The 22,985-nt window shown below is 42.2% G+C and overlaps 1 protein-coding gene across 1 annotated transcript in view; it reads left to right on the top strand.

Annotated features, from left to right (window-relative positions):
- Positions 1-11,417: 11,417 nt before the first annotated feature.
- Positions 11,418-22,985, top strand: part of map3k9 (mitogen-activated protein kinase kinase kinase 9) — a 50,284-nt gene continuing 38,716 nt past the window's right edge. Inside the window, exons 1-3 of the mRNA XM_014192389.2 lie at positions 11,418-12,397; positions 17,951-18,168; positions 20,830-21,025. Of these exons, the coding sequence (XP_014047864.1) occupies positions 11,968-12,397; positions 17,951-18,168; positions 20,830-21,025 (844 nt within the window). The 5' untranslated portion in view covers positions 11,418-11,967. The remainder of the gene's footprint in view (positions 12,398-17,950; positions 18,169-20,829; positions 21,026-22,985) is intronic.

Here is a 22,985-nt window from a genome sequence, read left to right as displayed (position 1 = left end):
TGACTGCTCTAGTTTGGTCTGCTCTGGTTTAATTTGGTCTGCTCTGGTTTGGACTGCTCTGGTTTGGACTGCTCTTGTTTGGTTTGGACTGCTCTGGTTTGGACTGCTCTGATTTGGACTGCTCTGGTTTGGACTGCTCTGGTTTGGACTGCTCTGGTTTGGACTGCTCTGGTTTGGACTGCTCTGATTTGGACTGCTCTGGTTTAGGCTGCTCTGGTTTGGACTGCTTTGGTTTGGACTGCTCTGGTTTGGACTGCTCTGGTTTGGTTTGGACTGCTCCAGTTTGGACTGCTCCGGTTTGGACTGCTCTGGTTTGGACTGCTCTGGTTTGGTTTGGACTGCTCTGGTTTGGACTGCTCTGGTTTGGACTGCTCTGGTTTGGACTGCTCTGGTTTGGACTGCTCTGGTTTGGACTGCTCTGGTTTGGTCTACTCTGGTTTTGTTTGGACTGCTCTGGTTTGGACTGCTCTGGTTTGGACTGCTCTGGTTTGGACTGCTCTGGTTTTGTCTGGTCTGGTTTGGTTTAGACTGCTCTGGTTTAGGCTGCTCTGGTTTGGACTGCTTTGGTTTGGACTGCTCTGGTTTGGACTGCTCCGGTTTGGACTGCTCTGGTTTGGTTTGGACTGCTCCAGTTTGGACTGCTCTGGTTCAGACTGCTCTGGTTCAGACTGCTCTGATTTGGACTGCTCTGGTTTGGACTGCTCTGGTTTTGTCTGGTCTGGTTTGGTTTAGACTGCTCTGGTTCGGACTGCTCTGATTTGGTTTGGACTGCTCTGGTTTGGACTGCTCTGGTTTGGACTGCTCTGGTTTGGACTGCTCTGGTTCAGACTGCTCTGATTTGGACTGCTCTGGTTTAGACTTCTCTGGTTTGGTTTGGACTGCTCTGGTTTGCACTGCTCTGGTTTGCACTGCTCTGCTTTGGACTGCTCTGGTTTGGACTGCTCTGATTTGGACTGCTCCTGTTTGGTTTGGACTGCTCTGGTTTGGACTGCTCTGGTTTAGTCTGCTCTGGTTTGGACTGCTCTGATTTGGTTTAGACTGCTCTGGTTTGGACTGCTCTGATTTGGTTTGGTCTGCTCTGGTTTGGACTGCTCTGATTTGGTTTAGACTGCTCTGATTTGGACTGCTCTGATTTGGTTTGGTCTGCTCTGGTTTAGACTGCTCTGATTTAGGCTGCTCTGGTTTGGACTGCTCTGGTTTGGACTGCTCTGGTTTAGTCTGCTCTGGTTTGGACTGCTCTGATTTGGTTTAGACTGCTCTGGTTTGGACTGCTCTGATTTGGTTTGGTCTGCTCTGGTTTGGACTGCTCTGATTTGGTTTAGACTGCTCTGATTTGGACTGCTCTGATTTGGTTTGGTCTGCTCTGGTTTAGACTGCTCTGATTTAGGCTGCTCTGGTTTGGACTGCTCTGGTTTGGACTGCTCTGGTTTGGACTGCTCTGGTTTGGTCTGCTCTGGTTTAGATTGCTCTGGTTTAGACTGCTCTGATTTCGACTGCTCTGGTTTGGACTGCTCTGGTTTAGACTGCTCTGATTTCAACTGCTCTGGTTTGGAATGCTCTGGTTTGGTCTGATCTGGTTTGGACTGCTCTGGTTTGGACTGCTCTGATCTGGTTTGGTCTGGTCCAGTCTGGTCCATAAAACCTCCATCAATATGTATTGTTCATCTCTTTCATGAGACATCAGGTCAGTGCCTTTACTACAGACATACTGTATGTACATCATGTTGGGCTCCTGAGTGGCGCTGCGGTCTTCTACATCTCAGTGCTAGAAGCGTCACTGCAGACCCTGGTTAAATTCCAGGCTGTATCACACCCGGCCGTGATTGGGAGTCCCATAGGGCGGCGTACAATTGGCTCAGTGTCGTCCGGGTTAGGGTTTTGCCGGGGTAGGCCGTCATTGTAAATAAGAATTTGTTCTTAACTGGCTTGCCTAGTTATGTAAAATAAATAAATAAATGACAAACAAGCACAGTAACGTGTGTGTGTGTCAAATCAAATCAAAATCAAATCAAATTTATTTATATAGCCCTTCGTACATCAGCTGATATCTCAAAGTGCTGTACAGAAACCCAGCCTAAAACCCCAAACAGCAAGCAAAGCATGTGAAAGAAGCACGGTGGCTAGGAAAAACTCCCTAGGAAAAACTCCCTAGAAAGGCCAAAAACCTAGGAAGAAACCTAGAGAGGAACCAGGCTATGAGGGGTGGCCAGTCCTCTTCTGGCTGTGCAGGGTGGATATTATAACAGAACATGGTCAAGATGTTAAAATGTTCATAAATGACCAGCATGGTCAAATAATAATAATCATAGTAGTTGTCGAGGGTGCAACAAGCACGTCCGGTGAACAGGTCAGGGTTCCATAGCCGCAGGCAGAACAGTTGAAACTGGAGCAGCAGCACGGCCAGGTGGACTGGGGACAGCAAGGAGTCATCATACCAGGTAGTCCTGAGGCATGGTCCTAGGGCTCAGGTCCTCCGAGAGAAAGACAGAAAGAGAGAAAGAGAGAATTAGAGAGAGCATATTTAAATTCACACAGGATACCGGATAAGACAAGAGAAATACTCCAGATGTAACAGACTGACCCTAGCCCCCCGACACATAAACTACTGCAGCATAAATACTGGAGGCTGAGACAGGAGGGATCAGAAGACACTGTGGCCCCATCCGATGATACCCCCGGACAGGGCCAAACAGGCAGGATATAACCCCACCCACTTTGCCAAAGCACAGCCCCCACACCACTAGAGGGATGTCGCCAAACACCAACTTACCGTCCTAAGACAAGGCCGAGTATAGCCCACAACGATCTCCGCCATGGCACAACCCAAGGGGGGGCGCCAACCCAGACAGGAAGACCACATCAGTGACTCAACCCACTCAAGTGACGCACCCCTCCCATGGACGGCATGGAAGAACACCAGTAAGCCAGTGACTCAGCCCCTGTAATAGGGTTAGAGGCAGAGAATCCCAGTGGAGAGAGGGGAACCGGCCAGGCAGAGACAGCAAGGGCGGATCGTTGCTCCAGCCTTTCCGTTCACCTTCACACTCCTGGGCCAGACTATACTTAATCATAGGACCTACTGAAGAGATAAGTCTTCAGTAAAGACTTAAAGGTTGAGACTGAGTCTGCGTCTCTCACATTGGTAGGCAGACCATTCCATAAAAATGGAAACAGGCATGTCAACATAGGTGTCTGTTTGATTATCCGATCCGTTCTTACCCCTTCCCTCCTGAGAGTCTTATAGAAGACAAGAAGAGTTATGTTACCAAGTGCCCACAAACAGAATGATATAAACCAACATTTTTTTAAAATAATTTATCTTATCTACACCAAGGTTAGGCTCAATTCCATTTCAATCAGGGTTGGGGTCAACTCCATTTCAATCAGGGTTAGGGTCAACTCCATTTATATCAGGGTTAGGGTCAACTCCATTTCAATCAGGGTTAGGGTCAACTCCATTTATATCAGGGTTGGGGTGAACTCCATTTATATCAGGGTTGGGGTCAACTCCATTTCAATCCGGGTTAGGGTCAACTCCATTTATATCAGGGTTGGGGTCAACTCCATGTATATCAGGGTTGGGGTCAACTCCATGTATATCAGGGTTGGGGTCAATTCCATTTATATCAGGGTTGGGGTCAACTCCATTTATATCAGGGTTAGGGTCAACTCCATTTCAATCAGGGTTAGGGTCAACTCCATTTATATCAGGGTTGGGGTCAACTCCATTTCAATCAGGGTTAGGGTCAACTCCATTTATATCAGGGTTGGGGTCAACTCCATGTATATCAGGGTTGGGGTCAACTCCATTTATATCAGGGTTAGGGTCAACTCCATTTATATCTGGGTTGGGGTCAACTCCATGTATATCTGGGTTGGGGTCAACTCCATTTCTATCAGGGTTGGGGTCAACTCCATTTCTATTCCAGTCAATTCAGAAAGTAAACCAGATTCCAATTTCCTCATTGAAAAGCATTGAAGATAATTGGAATTGGAATTTCAGTGTACCTGAATTGACTGGAATTTAAATGGAATTCAGCCCTACCCTGGTCTACATACATTCAAACGATATATTTATCATGATGCCTGTCTTGTTTCTTTGATGGCGGATCATTTTGTTAGTTTTGTTGTAATCATTACTTTGTCACGTGAAAGGAGTTGATGCGTGGTCCTGTGTGTCTCAGTTGGAAGAGAATGGCGCTTGCAACAGCAGGGTTTGTGAGTTTAATTTCCAAAAGTATGGAAAATGTATGCACACTACTGTAAGTCTCTCTGGATAAGAGTGTCTGCTAAATGACTACCATGTACATACCCCGTGTCTCTTTCACTCAACATGCTGTTCTGTAGAGCTTCCATCGCTTACTTTGTCTTCAAACTACAAGTCTTAAAAGAAAAACTACAATTACCAGATACTGTACAGGTGCAGGAAGTGAAACAGTGTCATTTTAAAGTCAGATCACTAAGAGATGTTTTTTTTTTTTTAGACATAGTTGGGCCACACAGTTTGTTGTTTTACACCAGAATGTTGTCATTATCACTAATGCAAAGGCGATAAGAACACATTTTAATGGATTTTCTTTATATCAAAAGAATTGTAATTGGTTAAATATTAATGTCTGAAGTGAAAGGTGCAGGACGGGTCTTTGAGAGCATGTCACCTATTGGTTCTTTGCAAGACAACAGACAGACCTCCATAATACACAACTATTCCATAACTATCTACAGTATGCCCTGTGTTGTAATCACCAGATTACACTGGATTTTGCAGAGGTCAGAAACAGTATTTAAAAAAAATAGACATATTAGAAATTCAAGATCACATTTCTCAAAAGCGTAATTTTTTTTATTGTTGTTGTGTAATCTCATAATGCAGGTCAGAGGAGGTGGATTTGTTTTGTTTGAATATTTATTATAAATCACCATATTTATTATAAATCACCATATTTGTAACAAAATCTTAAAGTTGTTTCTTTTTTGAATCAGCATTGATGTAACAGTATGTATGGCAACTTTGAAATAAACTTTTATTTCACATTGTGATTTGATTTTACAAATATTTAAAAAGACATGATCTCTACTGATGTCCTAGGATATCAAATAGACGTTAATAATATATTTAACAAAAACTTTAATATAGATTTAATATAGACGTTATTAATTTTGCTACTGATAAAAATTAAAAAACAATCCCATGAATTGACATTTTCCTACCATGTCCATCTCACTGTAGCTGGGCCTTAAGCTCTCTGGTCAACAGTAGGGCACTATACTGTAAAGGACTCTGGTCAACAGTAGGGCACTATACTGTAAAGGACTCTGGTCAACAGTAGGGCACTATACTGTAAAGGTCAACAGTAGGGCACTATACTGTAAAGGACTCTGGTCAACAGTAGGGCACTATACTGTAAAGGACTCTGGTCAACAGTAGGGCACTATACTGTAAAGGACTCTGGTCAACAGTAGGGCACTATACTGTAAAGGTCAACAGTAGGGCACTATACTGTAAAGGACTCTGGTCAACAGTAGGGCACTATACTGTAAAGGTCAACAGTAGGGCACTATACTGTAAAGGCACAGTAGGGACTCTGGTCAACAGTAGGGCACTATACTGTAAAGGACTCTGGTCAACAGTAGGGCACTATACTGTAAAGGACTCTGGTCAACAGTAGGGCACTATACTGTAAAGGTCAACAGTAGGGCACTATACTGTAAAGGTCAACAGTAGGGCACTATACTGTAAAGGACTCTGGTCAACAGTAGGGCACTATAAAGGGAATAGGTTTCCATTTGGGACTGTGTTATTAAGGTGACACAACCAAACACACCCTATAAAGGGGATGAACCCATCACATATAATCATAACCAATAATAACATGGACCAGCAACAAGCAGAGTGGAAACCATGTACCAACAAGATCCAGTAAGACTACCATGACTGTACTGTTAAGATGTCTACCATGACTGTACTGTTAAGATGTCTACCATGACTGTACTGTTAAGATGTCTACCATGACTGTACTGTTAAGATGTCTACCATGACTGTACTGTTAAGATGTCTACCATGACTGGTGTGAGAGGCTTGGTTAATGACTGTAAAGTTAAGAGTCTACCATGACTGTACTGTTAAGATGTCTACCATGACTGTACTGTTAAGATGTCTACCATGACTGGTGTGAGAGGCTTGGTTAATGACTGTAAAGTTAAACTGACTGGTGTGAGAGGCTTGGTTAATGACTGTAAAGTTAAACTGACTGGTGTGAGAGGCTTGGTTAATGACTGTAAAGTTAAACTGACTGGTGTGAGAGGCTTGGTTAATGACTGTAAAGTTAAACTGACTGGTGTGAGAGGCTTGGTTAATGACTGTAAAGTTAAACTGACTGGTGTGAGAGGCTTGGTTAATGACTGTAAAGTTAAACTGACTGGTGTGAGAGGCTTGGTTAATGACTGTAAAGTTAAACTGACTGGTGTGAGAGGCTTGGTTAATGACTGTAAAGTTAAACTGACTGGTGTGAGAGGCTTGGTTGATATTCACTCTAATGCTTTTTGACACTTTGGTTCACTCAGACTTGACCTGAGCTGGTATCCATGGAAACGTTTGATATGTCAATGAGGATCGATGTGAACGTCTATGTGACCTGTCCGGAGCGTCCTATTGGCCGTGTCTTATCACAACATAGGTGTCATGACCAAACTGGATGGAATTCAATCAAAGCTGCTATACAGGTTTAACGGTTGACGGGGCTCTACTGTATATCTTTGACGGTAAGATAGAGAAGACATGTACATCCCACATGGCACCCTATTCCCTATTTAGTGCACTACTAATGAATATTCAGTAGGGCCCTTGCTATCTCCTCATAATGTCACAACAACACAACACCCCAAACACCTTACTATCTCCTCATGTCAAAACAACACGACACACACCTTGCTACCCCTCATAATGTTACAACACACACCTTGCTACTCCTCATAATGTCACAACAACACAACACACACCTTGCTATCCCTCATAATGTCACAACAACACAACACACACCTTGCTATCCCTCATAATGTCACAACAACACAACACACACCTTGCTATCCCTCATAATGTCACAACAACACAACACACACCTTGCTACTCCTCATAATGTCACAACAACACAACACAACACACACCTTGCTACTCCTCATAATGTCACAACAACACAACACAACACACACCTTGCTACTTCTCATAATGTTACAACACAACACAACACACACCTTGCTATCCCTCATAATGTCACCACAACACAACACACACCTTGCTACTTCTCATAATGTTACAACACAACACAACACACACCTTGCTACTCCTCATAATGTCACAACAACACAACACACACCTTGCTACCCCTCATAATGTCACAACAACACAACACGCACCTTGCTACCACTCATAATGTCACCACAACACAACACACACCTTGCTACCCCTCATAATGTCACAACACAACACAACACACACCTTGCTACTCCTCATAATGTCACAACAACACAACACACACCTTGCTACTCCTCATAATGTCACAACAACACAACACACACCTTGCTACCCCTCATAATGTCACAACAACACAACACACACCTTGCTATCCCTGATAATGTCACAACACAACACACGCCTTGCTATCCCTGATAATGTCACAACAACACAACACGCACCTTGCTACTCCTCATAATGTTACAACACAACACAACACACACCTTGCTACCCCTCATAATGTCACAACAACACAACACACACCTTGCTACCCCTCATAATGTCACAACAACACAACACACACCTTGCTACTCCTCATAATGTCACAACACAACACAACACGCACCTTGCTACTCCTCATAATGTTACAACACAACACAACACACACCTTGCTACTTCTCATAATGTCACCACAACACAACACACACCTTGCTACTCCTCATAATGTCACAACAACACAACACACACCTTGCTACCCCTCATAATGTCACAACAACACAACACACACCTTGCTACCCCTCATAATGTCACAACAACACAACACACACCTTGCTACTTCTCATAATGTCACAACACAACACACACCTTGCTACTCCTCATAATGTCACAACAACACAACACACACCTTGCTACCCCTCATAATGTCACAACAACACAACACACACCTTGCTACCACTCATAATGTCACCACAACACAACACACACCTTGCTACTCCTCATAATGTCACCACAACACAACACACACCTTGCTACCCCTCATAATGTCACAACAACACAACACGCACCTTGCTACTTCTCATAATGTCACCACAACACAACACACACCTTGCTACCCCTCATAATGTCACCACAACACAACACACACCTTGCTACTCCTCATAATGTCACAACAACACAACACACACCTTGCTACCCCTCATAATGTCACAACACAACACAACACACACCTTGCTACTCCTCATAATGTCAACAACACAACACACACCTTGCTACCCCTCATAATGTCACAACAACACAACACACACCTTGCTACCCCTCATAATGTCACAACAACACAACACACACCTTGCTACTCCTCATAATGTCACAACAACACAACACACACCTTGCTACCCCTCATAATGTCACCACAACACAACACACACCTTGCTACTCCTCATAATGTCACCACAACACAACACACACCTTGCTACCCCTCATAATGTCACAACAACACAACACGCACCTTGCTACTTCTCATAATGTTACAACAACACAACACACACCTTGCTACTCCTCATAATGTCACCACAACACAACACACACCTTGCTACCCCTCATAATGTCACAACAACACAACACGCACCTTGCTACTTCTCATAATGTTACAACACAACACAACACACACCTTGCTACTTCTCATAATGTCACCACAACACAACACACACCTTGCTACTTCTCATAATGTCACCACAACACAACACGCACCTTGCTACTTCTCATAATGTCACCACAACACAACACACACCTTGCTACTTCTCATAATGTCACAACAACACAACACGCACCTTGCTACTTCTCATAATGTCACCACAACACAACACACACCTTGCTACCCCTCATAATGTCACAACAACACAACACGCACCTTGCTACTTCTCATAATGTCACCACAACACAACACACACCTTGCTACCCCTCATAATGTCACAACACAACACAACACACACCTTGCTACTCCTCATAATGTCACAACAACACAACACACACCTTGCTACTTCTCATAATGTCACCACAACACAACACACACCTTGCTACCCCTCATAATGTCACAACAACACAACACACACCTTGCTACTCCTCATAATGTCACCACAACACAACACACACCTTGCTACCCCTCATAATGTCACAACAACACACACCTTGCTACCCCTCATAATGTCACCACAACACAACACGCACCTTGCTACTTCTCATAATGTTACAACACAACACAACACACACCTTGCTACCCCTCAATGTCACAACACAACACACACCTTGCTATCCCTCATTGTAACGGTCGTCGTTAGATGGAGAAGTGAACCAAAGCGCAGCGTGGTAAGTGTTCATGATTTCTTTATTATCACAACACACTCAAACAAAATAACAAACGGCGACAAACGAAAACGTACAGTTCTGTCAGGCAACAGATGCTAAACAGAAAACAACCTCCCACAAACACAGGAAGAAAACAGGCTGCCTAAGTATGATTCCCAATCAGAGACAACGATAGACAGCTGCCTCTGATTGGGAACCATACTGGCCCAAAAACAAAGAAATAGAAAACATAGATATTCCCACCCGAGTCGCACCCTGACCTAACCAAACATAGAGAATAATAAGGGTCTCTACGGTCAGGGCGTGAAAATCATAATGTCACTTATATTTCAAATAGTTGGATTGTTCATTTTTGTTTCAGGGAATTATACATGAAATTAACCTTAACTTATTTTATTAATTTATGCCAATTTTTATTTTAGATTGTTTTGATTTTGGTCAACAACATAATAAAAGAGACAGTTAGAAAAATCCTAGTTTGGATCTATGGTGCATTTTTTTAGACATGGTAGATCTATTGGAAATGATGTTAGCCCACACTGTTAGCCTACGCTGTTAGCCTACACTGTTAGCCCACACTGTTAGCCTACACTGTTAGCCCACACTGTTAGCCTAAACAGTTAGCCTACACTGTTAGCCTAAACGGTTAGCCTACACTGTTAGCCTACACTGTTAGCCCACACTGTTAGCCTACACTGTTAGCCCACACTGTTAGCCCACACTGTTAGCCTACACTGTTAGCCCACACTGTTAGCCTAAACGGTTGGCCTACACTGTTAGCCTACACTGTTAGCCTAAACTGTTAGCCCACACTGTTAGCCTACACTGTTAGCCCACACTGTTAGCCCACACTGTTAGCCTAAACAGTTAGCCTACACTGTTAGCCTAAACGGTTATTCTACACTGTTAGCCTACACTGTTAGCCCACACTGTTAGCCCAAACTGTTAGCCTAAACTGTTAGCCTACACTGTTAGCCTACACTGTTAGCCTAAACGGTTGGCCTACACTGTTAGCCTACACTGTTAGCCCACACTGTTAGCCTACACTGTTAGCCCACACTGTTAGCCCACACTGTTAGCCTACACTGTTAGCCCACACTGTTAGCCTAAACAGTTAGCCTACACTGTTAGCCTAAACGGTTAGCCTACACTGTTAGCCTAAATCGGTTAGCCTACACTGTTAGCCTACACTGTTAGCCCACAATGTTAGCCCTACACTGTTAGCCTACACTGTTAGCCCACACTGTTAGCCTACACTGTTAGCCTACACTGTTAGCTTAAACTGTTAGCCTACACTGTTAGCCTACACTGTTAGCCTACACTGTTAGCCCACACTGTTAGAGGTCTGTATTTCAAAAAAAGAATCTACAAATGACTTTCTATGCATTTGAAAATTGTACATTAAAGGCGGAGGGGAATGAGACCCAATAAGCATGCATGGCAGAGAGGCTCATCGATCTACATATTGCACTGCATTCTTAATAACTAGCCTACTCATTATGACGTGTAAATTCAGCGACCGAGCAGAGTTGAGCATGGCAGCACAGCAGGCTGGGTGGGTACAGCGCTGACCACTGCTGTGCGGCTGAAACCGCTACCTCATTGTTTCTGTTGAACACGTTGCTGTCCATGGTGCTGAATGTTTTATAGTTGCTCTTTATCTTGTAGCGGGTTTGCCTTGTTGTACCCCTGTTAATAATATTGCCACTGTACGGTAAAGGCGTTTTCTACAACATACTTCTATTACGGTTGTGTCACACACACACACACACACACACACACACACACACACACACACACACACACACACACACACACACACACACACACACACACACACACACACACAACCTCAGTCCAACACACAACCTGAAGCTATAGGATCAAGGTAAACACGTGATTGATGCAGACGTGCGCCAATCATATCGTAGGAGACAGGAGGCATGATTCCTCTGTTGGCACATTTGGCTGGCTGGGAATAAGAAGACATAGGGTGGTTTATAGCGCATGCACAGCAATAGGGGAATTATTAACGACGGAAAGTGGACGTGGGAAAGGGTTGAGAAAGGAGGAAAATATTGGTCATTTCCTAAATGGGAATTGTGATTCTTGATTTACTCCTGCAGGTAGCTAGGTACCCACTACAGAGATTAATGAATACTGCAACAACCAGAGTGGGGCTGTTTTCAACAGCAGCAGCGACGCTTCACCGGGATTAGCCCACTAGGCTGCTTAGCTCTCACGGTGGCCGGGGTGGCTTTGTACCCAAGGTGCTGCCACCATCCCTCGTGTCCCGGTGCGTGCAGGTGTTGGCTACGAGCTCCGCAAACTGCACCCTGTAATCCAGGACCAGGTTGCCCCTATGGATCGCTTCAATGGATGCCTCCAAACCCGCTTTTGACAACAGCCTGAGTCCCAGCAGAAGGTACGTCTCTTCTCCTGATGGGTTGGAAACTGAAGCGTTTTGCTGGCCGGAGAATGACACTGTCGCCGGGATCGTCGGCGTTGATGCTCCTGCTAGCGGCCCAGGAGGACCGGACCTCTCAGGCTACTGGACCGCTGTGTTCGACTATGATGCTGGGGCGGAAGACGAGCTCAGCCTGCGGAAGGGTGACCTGGTGGAGGTGCTGTCGAAGGACTCGTTAGTGTCCGGGGACGAGGGCTGGTGGACGGGGCTGATCGAAGATCGGGTTGGCATTTTCCCCAGTAATTATGTCAGTATTGGGAATGGAATCTCTGAGAAAATACGGGACAGAGACACGTCGGTGAAGGAATATTCTGATTACGCCGTGCCTTCACTACACCGTGAGTATCTATTACAGCAGCCCACCGTCTGCATACCAGAGGTTGTCGCTATCGCTCATGTTCAATGTTACAATGTTTCATTGTCCTGCACGTTTTATCCCGGTTATCTGGCCACTCGGACAATAACCCCCCCCCCACACTCTGTAGGTTTACTGCTATGTCATCTCTGTGCAATAGGCTACAATCTATCTACCGGGCAGTCTAGACTCTGTAGCTGGTAGACCGTTATAATGACTGGCGTATTATATATTCTCTCTGTCAAACAAGGCCTTGAGCCTGCACCATAGACTGTAGGTAACTATCAGTACAACACACCCCGCTTAGCATCCTATCAGGGCCGCTCGGCTCTTCCCTCTGTACGTACAGCTTTGAAAGCATCACTGGTACGTACCGCTATGCTGAGCTAGTCTAGTATTGGACTAGAGGGGCCTAACGTCACTCCTTAGTCCAAGGACATTACATGTTCTGTTTCAAAAGAAAATTGGTTGTGGAAGCCAAAAAACGGTCAAAATACTCCATCTAAAACTTGAATCGATTCTCAACTGCGGTACGGTTCTAGAAACATAAATCCCACTACTTTCATATCACATCAACAACAAAAAACAAACCAAAAAAACGCAAATGCTAAAAACACACTTAACTGTTCACTGTTTTAACTGGTTTTAACACAGTTGCAGCAGACAGTATCTTTCAGTGACAACATGTTTGTAGTGTGTCTTCCGTTTACAACACAGGTGTTCAGAGATGTGTTACAACTCTGTAAACAACAGTTGTATAACATGGAGATGTGGCCTTTGGTAACCTTTAACTCTATTAAAGCTGTGTATCAAAATGATACTTTTTGTTTTTAGAAAATTATTTATCGACAAAATAAATATAAATATACTGTTACTCTGTAGTCTGTATCTTAGATATACTGTTACTCTGTAGTCTGTGTCTTAGATATACTGTTACTCTGTAGTCTGTGTCTTAGATATACTGTTACTCTGTAGTCTGTGTCTTAGATATACTGTTACTCTGTAGTCTGTGTCTTAGATATACTGTTACTCTGTAGTCTGTGTCTTAGATATACTGTTACTCTGTAGTCTGTGTCTTAGATATACTGTTACTCTGTAGTCTGTTATGTACGTGGTCTTAGATATACTGTTACTCTGTAGTCTGTATCTTAGATATACTGTTACTCTGTAGTCTGTGTCTTAGATATACTGTTACTCTGTAGTCTGTATCTTAGATATACTGTTACTCTGTGGTCTGTGTCTTAGATATACTGTACCTCTGTGGTCTTAGATATACTGTTACTCTGTAGTCTGTATCTTAGATATACTGTTACTCTGTAGTCTGTGTCTTAGATATACTGTTACTCTGTAGTCTGTATGTTAGATATACTGTTACTCTGTAGTCTGTGTCTTAGATATACTGTTACTCTGTAGTCTGTGTCTTAGATATACTGTTACTCTGTAGTCTGTGTCGTAGATATACTGTTACTCTGTAGTCTGTCTCTTAGATATACTGTACCTCTGTGGTCTTAGATATACTGTTACTCTGTAGTCTGTGTCTTAGATATACTGTTACTCTGTAGTCTGTGTCTTAGATATACTGTTACTCTGTAGTCTGTGTCTTGGATATACTGTTACTCTGTAGTCTGTGTCTTAGATATACTGTTACTCTGTAGTCTGTGTCTTAGATATACTGTTACTCTGTAGTCTGTGTCTTAGATATACTGTTACTCTGTAGTCTGTGTCTTAGATATACTGTTACTCTGTAGTCTGTCTCTTAGATATACTGTTACTCTGTAGTCTGTGTCTTAGATATACTGTTACTCTGTGGTCTTAGATATACTGTTACTCTGTAGTCTGTGTCTTAGATATACTGTTACTCTGTAGTCTGTCTCTTAGATATACTGTTACTCTGTAGTCTGTGTCTTAGATATACTGTTACTCTGTGGTCTTAGATATACTGTTACTCTGTAGTCTGTCTCTTAGATATACTGTTACTCTGTGGTCTTAGATATACTGTACCTCTGTGGTCTGTGTCTTAGGTCTGAAGCTGGAGAATTCCCAGATGTTGTGGAATGATCTGAGGTGATTGTTACAGATGTTGGGGAATGTTCTGAGGTGGTTGTTACAGATGTTGGGGAATGTTCTGAGGTGGTTGTTACAGATGTTGGGGAATGTTCTGAGATGGTTGTTACAGATGTTGGGGAATGTTCTGAGGTGGTTGTTACAGATGTTGGGGAATGTTCTGAGATGGTTGTTACAGATGTTGTGGAATGTTCTGAGATGGTTGTTACAGATGTTGGGGAATGTTCTGAGGTGGTTGTTACAGATGTTGTGGAATGTTCTGAGATGGTTGTTACAGATGTTGGGGAATGTTCTGAGGTGGTTGTTACAGATGTTGTGGAATGTTCTGAGATGGTTGTTACAGATGTTGGGGAATGTTCTGAGGTGGTTGTTACAGATGTTGGGGAATGTTCCCGGTTTTCTGGGTATTCCCTATATAGTGCACTACTTTTTAACTAGAGCCCTATGGGACCTGGTCAAAAGTAGTGCACTACATGGGTGATAGTGTATGGTTTGGGACCCATCCTCCCTGTTTCAGAGGCAGCATGGCTGCTGGCCTACTTTCACATCACGTACTGTACAACATCTCTAGTGAAATATTTATCAAGGTCAGTCAGGCTGCTTAGCAGACTGTTAGTGATTCACAATGTCAACGTTTTACCACCAACATACAGTACCTACATCACCCACAGACTCTATTGTATATGGAGAAGTAGTGCGTCAACTAACGAGAACAGTTAAAGGACTGTAAAGTTCGTCGTAAGAAGGAGACCAAGGTGCAGCGTGGTAGGTGAACATTTTCCTTTATTAAAAATGAACACCGTCAAAATAACAAAATACAAAAAAAAACATTAACGTGAAGTTCTGCAGGCTACACAGTACCGAACAAAAACAAGATCCCCCCCCCAAAAAAAACAGTGGGAAAAGGCTACCTAAATATGATCCCCAATCAGAGACAACGAAAGACAGCTGCCTCTGATTGGGAACCATATCAGGCCAACATAGAAATATATCATCTAGAATGCCCACCCAAATCACACCCTGACCTAACCAAATAGAGAAATAAACATGCTCTCTACGGTCAGGGCGTGACAAGGGCTCTATTCAATCCGCATCGTGGAAGTTCAGCTTTACAACATGATTGAAATTTAAAGTCAGTTTTCCCTCTTTAGCGGAGGCAGCACTCATGGTAAACGCTGCAGATGTCGGGCTCACTTACATTTCTATCTCAGAATCTGTAACGCTTCAGCTTTACAGACTGAATAGAGCCCTAAGTCTTCAGCTTTACAGACTGAATAGAGCCCTAAGTCTTCAGCTTTACAGACTGAATAGAGCCCTAAGTCTTCAGCTTTACAGACTGAATAGAGACTTAAGTCTTCAGCTTTACAGACTGAATAGAGCCCTAAGTCTTCAGCTTTACAGACTGAATAGAGACCTAAGTCTCAACCTTCATGATTTCCTGGTGCATTGTAGCCTGGGTACCAGTCTGTTTGTGCCATCATGCCACTTGCCACTCCGTGTCATGTCGGCAAGGAGTTGATATGATAGCACAAACAGACCTGGAACCAGGCTAGGTGCATTGGTGTCCAATATTGTCTCTTGGTATCCCTGTTTCTCTCTCTCTGTCCAATATTGTCTCTTGGTATCCCTGTTTCTCTCTCTCTGTCCAATATTGTCTCTTGGTATCCCTGTTTCTCTCTCTCTGTCCAATATTGTATCTTGGTATCCCTGTTTCTCTCTCTCTGTCCAATATTGTCTCTTGGTACCCCTGTTTCTCTCTCTCTGTCCTACTGTATACTAGTATAGGTCTCTGTTCCTCCTTCTCTCCTTTCAGTTCTAGAGGTTGACTCTCTCTGTCCTATCTATGTTGTATGTAAGTTCTCTGTCCCACCCTGTTCCTGTCATCTCTATATCCTTTACACCCTGTTCGTCCTCATGATCTCGTCTCAGTGGTGGACAGGAGTGTCTGTTCCATAGAATTAGGAGTTTGAATTCTAGAATGGACATGAACCTTCTTATGATGCAATAAAGGGCAGCCATTTTGGTCAGGGTTGTTAGGTCAACCATGGCCAGACAGTGCTGTGATGAGATATTGTGTAAAATAATGAATTTGAAGACTTTATCTACACTGTATGTTTGTTAGCTAGCCTGCCGGTTTTACAGGAATGATTCTATACATGTTTTCCATTAACTCACAATATGCCAACATTCCACTGAAACAATACAGTCAATCCACATCAATACACTGGTTGACATCAGTTGATGAGAGGACAGACCAGTTGTACTGATAATGTATCATATAATAGGACTCACAGCTTTCCAAGACAACAAAAACTAGTCTGTTTACAGATATTTTTAGAGGCTATTTATATATAAAACTGGTATAAAAACCTGTTTAAACTGTATTCATAATTTATGACAATATTGTAGGTTGACAATAGGTATTATTACACGTTTTTTGATGTATCCATACTTTTGTTCTCTTGCTTAGGTAAAAATCAGGATTCTGCCTCTACTGTCATTCATTCCAATTAGACTGGTTTGGATTTCTCCCTCACCAACATGGCTGCCCATTCTGGAACTTTGAGGGTTTTTTAATTTAACAGGGTCTCTGTGGCCTGTTCATATCACTCTATATATTCCAAAATCACTTTTTGTTCTGTAGCCTGTTATATCTACATTATCTTTTGTCTGTAGCCTGTTATATCTACATTATCTTTTATCTGTAGCCTGTTATATCTACATTACCTTTTGTCTGTAGCCTGTTATATCTACATTATCTTTTATCTGTAGCCTGTTATATCTACATTACCTTTTATCTGTAGCCTGTTATATCTACATTATCTTTTATCTGTAGCCTGTTATATCTACATTACCTTTTGTCTGTCATTGCTCACTCTCTGTCCTCTTTCTCCGTACCCCTGTTCCCTCTCATATCCTGTTCCTTCTCATACCCCGTTACTTCATACCCTGTTCCTTCATACCCTATTCCTTCATACCCTGTTCCTTTGTTCCTTCATACCCTGTTCCTTCATACCCTGTTCCTTCTCATACCCTGTTCCTTCTCATGCCCTGTTCCTTCATACCCTGTTCCTTCATACCCTGTTCCTTCTCATACCCTGTTCCTTCTCATGCCCTGTTCCTTCATGCCCTGTTCCTTCATACACTGTTCCTTCTCATGCCCTGTTCCTTCTCATGCCCTGTTCCTTCTCATGCCCTGTTCCTTCATACCATGTTCCTTCATACACTGTTCCTTTCATGCCCTGTTCCTTCTCATGCCTTGTTCCTTCTCATGCCCTGTTCCATTCATACCCTGTTCCTTCATACCCTGTTCCTTCATACCCTGTTCCTTCTCATGCCCTGTTCCTTCTCATACCCTGTTCCTTCTCATGCCCTGTTCCATCATGCCCTGTTCCATCATACCCTGTTCCTTCATACCCTGTTCCTTCTCATGCCCTGTTCCTTCTCATACCCTGTTGCCTCTCTCCTTCAGTTCTGGAGGTTGACTTCTCGGAGCTGACCCTGGAGGAGATCATCGGGGTCGGTGGTTTTGGGAAGGTGTACCGTGCCATGTGGCGGGGGGCGGAAGTGGCGGTGAAGGCTGCGAGGCGCGACCCCGATGAGGAGGAGGGACAGATCCTAGAGAGCGTTCGTCAGGAGGCTAAGCTGTTTGCAATGCTGCACCACCCCAACATCATGGCCCTACTGGGGGTAAGAATCCTGCTGTTTCACCCCAATATCATGGCCCTACTGGGGGTAAGAATCTTGCTGCACCACCCCAACATCATGGCTCTACTGGGGGTAAGAATCCTGCTGTATCACCCCAATATCATGGCCCTACTGGGGGTAAGAATCCTGCTGCACCACCCCAATGTCATAGCCCTACTGGGGGTAAGAATCCTGCTGTTTCACTCCAATATCATGGCCCTACTGGGGGTAAGAATCCTGCTGCACCACCCCAATGTCATAGCCCTACTGGGGGTAAGGATCTTGCTGCACCACCTCAATGTCATAGCCCTACTGGGGGTAAGAATCCTGCTGTATTACCCCAATATCATGGCCCTACTGGGGGTAAGAATCCTGCTGTATTACCCCAATATCATGGCCCTACTGGGGGTAAGAATCCTGCTGTATCACCCCAATATCATGGCCCTACTGGGGGTAAGAATCCTGCTGTTTCACCCCAATATCATGGCCCTACTGGGGGTAAGAATCTTGCTGCACCACCCCAATATCATGGCCCTACTGGGGGTAAGAATCCTGCTGTATCACCCCAATATCATGGCCCTACTGGGGGTAAGAATCCTGCTGTACCACCCCAATATCATGGCCCTACTGGGGGTAAGAATCCTGCTATATCACCCTAATATCATGGCCCTACTGGGGGTAAGAATCTTGCTGCACCACCCTAATATCATGGCACTACTGGGGGATGGAGGGATGAGATATGAGATCCCTGCTGATAAGAATCATGGCCATGGGACATGTGGATAAATGAGTCTCCCTATGGGACCTGGTCAGAAGTAGTGCACTATACAGGGAATGGGCCCTGATCAAAAGTAGTGCACTCTATAGGGAATGGGCCCTAATCAAAGGTAGTGCACTCTATAGGGAATGGGCCCTGGTCTAAAGTAGTGCTCTATGAAGGGAATAGGGTGACATTTGGGATGCAGCCCTACGTCTTCTAACCCAGGTGTACGTCTTCTAACCCAGGTGTACGTCTTCTAACCCAGGTGTACGTCTTCTAACCCAGGTGTACGTCTTCTAACCCAGGTGTACGTCTTCTAACCCAGGTGTACATCTTCTAATCCAGGTGTACATTTTCTAATCCAGGTGTACATTTTCTAATCCAGGTGTACATTTTCTAACCCAGGTGTACGTCTTCTAACCCAGGTGTACGTCTTCTAACCCAGGTGTACGTCTTCTAACCCAGGTGTACGTCTTCTAACCCAGGTGTACGTCTTCTAATCCAGGTGTAAATCTTCTAATCCAGGTGTACGTCTTCTAATCCAGGTGTAAATCTTCTAATCCAGGTGTACGTCTTCTAACCCAGGTGTACGTCTTCTAACCCAGGTGTACGTCTTCTAATCCAGGTGTAAATCTTCTAATCCAGGTGTACGTTTTCTAACCCAGGTGTAAGTCTTCTAACCCAGGTGTACGTCTTCTAACCCAGGTGTACGTTTTCTAACCCAGGTGTACGTCTTCTAATCCAGGTGTAAATCTTCTAACCCAGGTGTACGTCTTCTAATCCAGGTGTACATTTTCTAACCCAGGTGTACGTCTTCTAATCCAGGTGTAAATCTTCTAACCCAGGTGTACGTCTTCTAACCCAGGTGTACGTCTTCTAATCCAGGTGTAAATCTTCTAACCCAGGTGTACGTCTTCTAATCCAGGTGTACGTCTTCTAATCCAGGTGTACGTCTTCTAATCCAGGTGTAAATCTTCTAACCCAGGTGTACGTCTTCTAACCCAGGTGTACATTTTCTAACCCAGGTGTACGTCTTCTAATCCAGGTGTAAATCTTCTAACCCAGGTGTACGTCTTCTAACCCAGGTGTACATTTTCTAACCCAGGTGTACGTCTTCTAATCCAGGTGTAAATCTTCTAATCCAGGTGTACGTCTTCTAATCCAGGTGTAAGTCTTCTAATCCAGGTGTACGTCTTCTAATCCAGGTGTAAATCTTCTAACCCAGGTGTACGTCTTCAAACCCAGGTGTAAATCTTCTAACCCAGGTGTATGTTTAGGTGCACCTGGAGATGCATATACCTGTGTTGATGAAGACATATACCTGTATTGATGAAGACATATACCTGTATTGATGAAGACATATACCTGTGTTGATGAAGACATATACCTGTATTGATGAAGACACACCTGTATTGATGAAGACATATACCTGTATTGATGAAGACATATACCTGTATTGATGAAGACATATACCTGTATTGATGAAGACATATACCTGTGTTGATGAAGACATATACCTGTATTGATGAAGACACACCTGTATTGATGAAGACATATACCTGTATTGATGAAGACATATACCTGTATTGATGAAGACCTATACCTGTATTGATGAAGACATATACCTGTATTGATGAAGACATATACCTGTGATGATGAAGACATATACCTGTATTGATGAAGACATATACCTGTGATGATGAAGACATATACCTGTGTTGTTGAAGACCCACGCATGGCATTATAATAAGAATAATAAACATGTATTGCATTTTTTTCTGAACCCTAATAATCATCATTCCTGTATGTTTTAGACGTGTAAAATCGATCATTTCAGCTTATAATGATACGATGTACTGTACTGATTCCTGATTTGGTTCATTTCCACTCCTCTCGTTTAACAGGTGTGTCTCCAGGAGCCGACACTGTGCCTAGTGATGGAGTTTGCCCGGGGAGGACCGCTGAACCGAGCCCTGTCGGGGAAACGTATCCCACCATGCACCCTGGTAGACTGGGCCGTGCAGATCGCCCGTGCCATGCACTACCTCCACTGTCAGGCCATCGTCCCCGTCATACACAGAGACCTCAAGTCTAGCAACAGTAAGAGAATGTTAATATACGTGATATTGAAATAACATAGTAATAACATAGTAATAACATAGTAGTAATGTAGTAATAACATAGTAGTAATGTAGTAATAACAAGTAGTAATAACATAGTAGTAATGTAGTAATAACATAGTAATAACATACTAGTAACAGTAGTAATGTAGTAATAACATAGTAGTAATAACATAGTAATAACATAGTAGTAATGTAGTAATAACGTGGTAGTAACAGTAATAACATAGTAGTAACATGTAGTAACATGGTAATAACGTTGTAGTAGCATGGTAGTAACATAGTAGTAACATAGTAATAACATAGTAGTAATGTAGTAATAACATGGTAATACCGTGGTAGTAACATGGTAATAACATAGTAGTAACATAGTGGTAATAACATGGTAATAACATGGCAGTAACATGGTAATAACGTAGATATAACGCAGTAATAACATGGCAATAACATGGTAGTAACATGGTAGTAACATGTAGTAATGTAGATATAACGTAGTAATAACATAGTAATAATGTAGTAGTAACATGGTAATAACATAGTAGTAACATAGATGTAACATAGTAATTACATAGTATTAACAGTATTAAAATGGCAGTAACATGGCAACAACATAGTAATAACATAGTAGTAACATAGTAGTAACATAGTAGTAACATAGTAGTACATAGTAATAACATAGTAGTAACATAGTAGTAACATAGTAGTACATAGTAGTAACATAGTAACATAGTAGTAACATAGTAGTAACATAGTAGTAACATAGTAACATAGTAGTAACATAGTAGTAACATAGTAATAACATAGTAATAACATAGTAGTAACATAGTAGTAACATAGTAATAACATAGTAATAACATAGTAGTAACATAGTAGTAACATAGTAGTACATAGTAATAACATAGTAGTAACATAGTAGTAACATAGTAATAACATAGTAATAACACAGTAATAACATAGTAGTAACATAGTAGTAACATAGTAACATAGTAGTAACATAGTAGTAACATAGTAAAAACATAGTAATAACATAGTAGTAACATAGTAGTAACATAGTAGTAACATAATAATAACATAGTAATAGCATAGTAGTAACATAGTAGTAACATAGTAGTAACATAGTAACATAGTAGTAACATAGTAGTAACATAGTAGTAACATAGTAATAACATAGTAACATAGTAGTAACATAGTAGTAACATAGTAGTAACATAATAATAACATAGTAATAGCATAGTAGTAACATAGTAGTAACATAGTAATAACACAGTAGTAACATAGTAGTAACATAGTAACATAGTAATAACATAGTAGTAACATAGTAGTAACATAGTAATAACATAGTAATAGCATAGTAGTAACATAGTAACATAGTAGTAACATAGTAGTAACATAATAATAACATAGTAATAGCATAGTAGTAACATAGTAACATAGTAACATAATAATAACATAGTAATAACATAGTAGTAACATAGTAGTAACATAGTAACATAGTAATAACATAGTAATAACATAGTAACATAGTAACATAGTAGTAACATAGTAGTAACATAGTAATAACATAGTAATAACATAGTAGTAACATAGTAGTAACATAGTAATAACATAGTAATAACATAGTAGTAACATAGTAGTAACATAGTAGTACATAGTAATAACATAGTAGTAACATAGTAGTAACATAGTAATAACATAGTAATAACACAGTAATAACATAGTAGTAACATAGTAGTAACATAGTAACATAGTAGTAACATAGTAGTAACATAGTAAAAACATAGTAATAACATAGTAGTAACATAGTAGTAACATAGTAGTAACATAATAATAACATAGTAATAGCATAGTAGTAACATAGTAGTAACATAGTAGTAACATAGTAACATAGTAGTAACATAGTAGTAACATAGTAGTAACATAGTAATAACATAGTAACATAG

This window comes from Salmo salar, chromosome ssa01, assembly GCF_905237065.1.
Source record: "Salmo salar chromosome ssa01, Ssal_v3.1, whole genome shotgun sequence".
Classification (NCBI taxonomy): domain Eukaryota; kingdom Metazoa; phylum Chordata; class Actinopteri; order Salmoniformes; family Salmonidae; genus Salmo; species Salmo salar.
This window is presented reverse-complemented; position numbering and strand designations above follow the sequence as displayed.